Source organism: Petaurus breviceps, unplaced genomic scaffold (assembly GCF_028583685.1).
Source record: "Petaurus breviceps papuanus isolate PSGF00001 unplaced genomic scaffold, PetGlider_PUasm1.0 91133, whole genome shotgun sequence".
Taxonomy (NCBI): Eukaryota; Metazoa; Chordata; class Mammalia; order Diprotodontia; family Petauridae; genus Petaurus; species Petaurus breviceps.
The window spans coordinates 54,758,159-54,762,817 of record NW_027187419.1 but is presented as its reverse complement, the minus strand read 5'-3'; the positions used below and the strand labels follow the sequence as shown (position 1 = coordinate 54,762,817).

Below are 4,659 nucleotides of genomic sequence, written 5' to 3'. Positions count from 1 at the left end.
CACACACACACACACACACACACACACACACACACACACACACACACGGGCGGAGTAGAGCCCTAGTGATTCAGGGAGTGGAAGGAATGACAACGTTTGGAGCAAATCATCTTTCACTGAGCTGAGATTGAATTGTACTGAAGGTGGGGTGCGGGGCTTTCCGAAAGGCTTCTCCACCTTCTGCATTATCAAGACAGACTGGCTAACATGCACACAATAAAACCTGCATTGCCCAACGGAAACCGGGTGCATTAAAAGCCATCTCCCGTCCTACGGGGATCATTCTATGAAAAGGGGCGGGGACACTGAGGCAGAGGTGGGTGGTCGAGGAAGGACAAAAAAAAAGCTTGACCCTCCAGGCCGACAAGGTTTTCCACAGTGGGAAACTAAAACAAGTTGTAATCCCAGAAAGGGTTTTGACAGTAGCATCCCAATATTTCCAGGAACCTCCTCCAGTTCCCTTTGTCCACCTCCGCCCCAAACCCAGTTCCCCTCTTTATGCCCCTCCCCCGAGCCCCAGGTCCCTGCACCGCAGCAAAAAGGACCCAGGGCAAAGCTCCCTGAACAGGCAGACAAAATCCTTTAAATATGTGTCAAGCCCTTCAGAAAAAGGTGAAAGGGACCTTGGTGGGGGTTAGGGGAGCAAGAGAGAACCCCCAACACTCGTGTATATATAACATTTGTATATATAAGCATTTGCCCCAATGTGGCTAGAAATCTGCTTTTAAAAATAGATGTTTCAAATATGCGGTCACTACGGTACTAGACGGCAGCAGCTGATGGTACTCGGAAGACTGGCAGAAAAGTGGAGTGGGAGAGGAGTGCGTTTAGGACCCCGCGGAACTCCTTGCTGCTGATGCTGGTGCTGCCGCCAATGCCGTAGCGGTGCCGGTAAATGTGAGAGCGCGAGCGCCGTGGCCCCGCGCGGCGGCAGCCGTGCACAGAGCAGGCACCTGCTAGGGACAACTTGAACCCCACGGCGAGGGGTTCCCAGGCATGCCAGCTACGTCTCACCTCCTCCGTGGTTAGCTGCAGCTTTTGATCTCCGTGCCAAGTGCTTCCGAACCCATGGAAAAGGAAGCAGATTAGGTCCCTAGGGGCAGGCAGCCGCTCACGCACAACACACACACACGTATCCCACTCTAAGGGATTGTAGTATTAAGCTGTAAGCAAGGTGGCAGCCCCTTAACAGACATACATCAATGTCTCTTTCCGTAAAGTTTATTCTCCACTCTGCAGCATCCAATAGCTGCATTTTTTTTCATCTCTCTGAGAAAGCTATTTTCAACTGCATAATCCAAAAGATATTTTGCAAAGCAAGGAGCTACAATTCAGAATTATTGATGCTGCTTCCCTTGACCGGGAGAGGGTGCGGGGGAGAAGGGACAGTGTGTCCCGAGGCTCAGAAAATCCCTTTTGGCAGAAGCGGCTGAAGAACATCTTGATGGAGCCTTTTATATTGGTGAATTCACCTTGCAGGCTCTGAACCTTCCACAATGAGACAGACCTCTGGCTATCATCCCTCACAAGACTGGCATCATCTACAACCCACGAAGCAATAACGTATAGTTAAGAGCTTGTTCAACATCTGGCTGGGGGGGGGGGGGAGGCTGGGAGTTTCGGATCACCGCAGGACTTTCTTTTTACGACCTAGTTTAAGTACTGTCAGGTGGGTTCACTCAGAAGTTAACTCCTTCTAACAACCTGGTTGCCCAAACTGGCGCTTACTTTCTGTTTAAAAGACAGGGGGAAAAAATAATTGGAGTCTCCCCCCTCCACACGCACACACACACTGTGACTCAGTTATTTTAAATCATCTTGTTGGGTCTTTAAGGTTGCACCAGCAGGAGCTCCAGGCCTATTTGACACGTGTGTGCCTGTGTGTGTGCAGGCACTTAAAAGTGGATGAAGCCACGAGACCTCCAGTCTGCAACCCTCAATGCTGAGTCACAAATAGAGTCCTCTGGAAATGAAATCTTCGGAATGTTCTTTAAAATTAGCTCACAGCTTTACACACACACACGAAATCCACTTTTTTCTGCATGTTATGGTAATTAAAGAGTATGGATCTTAAGTTGATACCTGCAAGCACAAACATTTTTATCTAACCCTATGCCATCCAGAAGTAATTTCCCCCACATGCCTCCAACTCTACCACTCTGAATTTAAAATATGACTTTAGTCCCTTAGCCCCATAGGCCATTCAGTCGGACCTTACAATAGGAATAAACAATACAGTAGATTTGCAATTTAAGCAGTTTACTTAAATAAGCATTCATTTAAAAAAGAGAGAGACCTGTCTCTTATTTTTGGTACAGGATGATGACCACTCCCTTCAGGAAACTGAATGTATTTTTAAGTTTTTAGTGGTTAATGATTAAAACCTAGTAATTCTTGGAATTAGTCAGTTCAACAGAAACTTCATAAGCACGACCTTCCCATAGATCTGATCCCAAAAGAATTAGGATCTGGTTTCATATCCCGCCTCCTCTCCCCTCCAAAAAAAATTATTTGAATTGCAGCTGTACCAGCTGTAGACCTGCAATTCCGGAGGCATTTTCTTCTTAGCTGGCAAAGAAATTTTTTTTTCAAAAACCTTCTTTCTAATCTCTTCCCAGCCTCCACCAACACCGCCGCCACCTTTTTGTTAGTTATAACCAGATCATTTCATCACACGACCACTAAAGGGTTAATTGTATACCTACCAAATCTGCTGTGGTCTTGCCTGGTTCCCTGGATAGTACCATTGGGGAAGATTTCTAAATGAAATCCAGTCCTGCAGTATAGCTGCCTCCGCCTGAGAATCCCCTTTAAATGATCCAAGTCCGTGACTGCAGGCCCCCTGGGCAGCCCCCCTGCTTCGGACTGACCCAGGTGGTCACTTAACAAAACCGGGCTATCCACCGGCAAAACGGGCACATTCCCAAAAGGTACTGCTGCATCCTGCACACCGAAATAGTTCCCAACTTCACCTAAGGGAGCCATCAGAAGATTCTGCTTTTAGAGAACAAGAATAAACAATAATGATGGTGTCAAACCCGGGAGATATTAGGCGAGGTATATCCAACTCCCCTCCCTTACTGCAGTTACAGAGAGAAAATGTTCTTTTCTTCAATCCATTAAATGCATAAATAAAAGTAATATGCTGTTTTCACTGGCACAGGTTCAAGGTCAAACCACTGATAGTCTAAGAAACCACCACTTTATACTCACACACTGACATATTTATAAACATATATATGTATTTCTATAGATCCCCAGCGCTTAGCAGGCAGTAAGGTCTTCATCCCATCCGACCGTAATAAGGAAAAAAATCCGTAGTTTCTCCATTTGGTTTGAGATCAGAATGACCATAGCAACTTAAATACCTAGGCGTTATTATAGGGATTTTTAAGATGCACAGGCTACGTCAGAATTTATGGATCCTGACTCCAGGAAGGCATGCGCTGTTTTTACTCTCTAACAGACTCTGCAGACATCAGCATGAATCCTTCAAGGGGAAAAAAAAAATCTCACGTTGTAGGCTGAAATAAATCCTCCCCTCCCGCCCCCCATAAAAAAGAAAAAAAAAAAGGAAAAAAAAAACTTTTGACGTCCAAATCTATTATCCGGATTTCTCCAGCGGGTCAGAAGATGTCCATTGGCTTATAATTATTGACGACCAACGAGCAAAAGAGGAAAACGTACGAGTGCCTGTATGCCTTCTTGGCTGGCGTGAAACAGGTGTTGCTTCTGCAGGGCTCCCAGCGAAATGTTGAACTCCAGCACTGAGCTGCGGCTCTTGACTATGTATATCTCCATCCAGCACGCAGAGTGGCGCAGGAAGAGGCATTGGGCTGGGTTTAAGGTAGTCCTGACTGCTTCTGGGAGCATTCTCCAAGGTCCTAGCGCTCACCCGTACCTGCTGCAATACAGAGATTCAGTTCTCGCTCTGGGCTCTAGTGGAGTAGTCTTACCGCGGCTCTGCGGCAGAACAAACATTTCAAGAGCTCGGAACTTCATTTGGGATGAGGAACACTTGCGAAAAAGGGAGGGAGAGGCAGGAGGCAGTGCAATGCTATTGGAATCACAAGTGCTTTGGCCCGAAAGTTTCTTGCTTGGATTCGCAGGCTGCAGGAATCCTCTCCTCTGATAACAAACCGCAGGTTCATGCCTAAACTGAAAAGTGAATTTTCAAGTGGAATTTATAATTCTTAGTATTGTATTATAATTGCAAAAAAGATTTAGATATTAGTAGTAGTTTGGGGGACGGAGAGAGGCTGACCTCACAAAGTATAGACACAATCCCCAATTCCTCTTGTAATCCTATTCAATTGCTTAGCCTAAAGAATTGCAAGCAGGTAAGCAGGGTAATTTGTACTTAGAGACTTAGATCACGGACGCTGTTCATATTCTCTATATTCTTTTTTTTTCCTTCTCTCTCTCTTTCTCTCTCTCTCACACACACACACACACACACACACACACACACACACACACACACACGATCGTATTTGATTGCGTTTCTGCGGCTCCGGTGCCTTGGCCACCAACTTTTGCAGTAACGCCTACATGTAGTCAGCCCTATAGGAGAGGTGCTAGTGAGTTGCTGCTGGTCCAAGAGTTCAACTCTCACCCTAGAGGGCACTTTGGGGAAAAAGATCAGCATTGTCTCTTACC

General features: G+C 46.1%; 1 protein-coding gene across 3 annotated transcripts in view; it reads right to left on the bottom strand.

Annotated features, from left to right (window-relative positions):
- FGF9 (fibroblast growth factor 9) overlaps window positions 1–4,548 on the bottom strand; it is a 42,113-nt gene extending 37,565 nt beyond the window's left edge. The window contains exons 1-3 of one of the 3 annotated variants that reach the window (XM_069080810.1): window positions 3,688–4,548; window positions 2,706–2,972; window positions 1,204–1,541 (exon numbers count right to left, since the gene is read on the bottom strand). In XM_069080810.1, the coding sequence (XP_068936911.1) occupies window positions 1,285–1,541; window positions 2,706–2,972; window positions 3,688–3,832 (669 nt within the window). In that variant the 5' untranslated portion in view covers window positions 3,833–4,548 and the 3' untranslated portion in view covers window positions 1,204–1,284. Of the gene's footprint in view, window positions 1–1,203; window positions 1,542–2,705 lie in introns of those variants that run through there. The other 2 variants (XM_069080809.1, XM_069080811.1) reach the window with 2 other exon arrangements.
- Window positions 4,549–4,659: the final 111 nt, after the last annotated feature.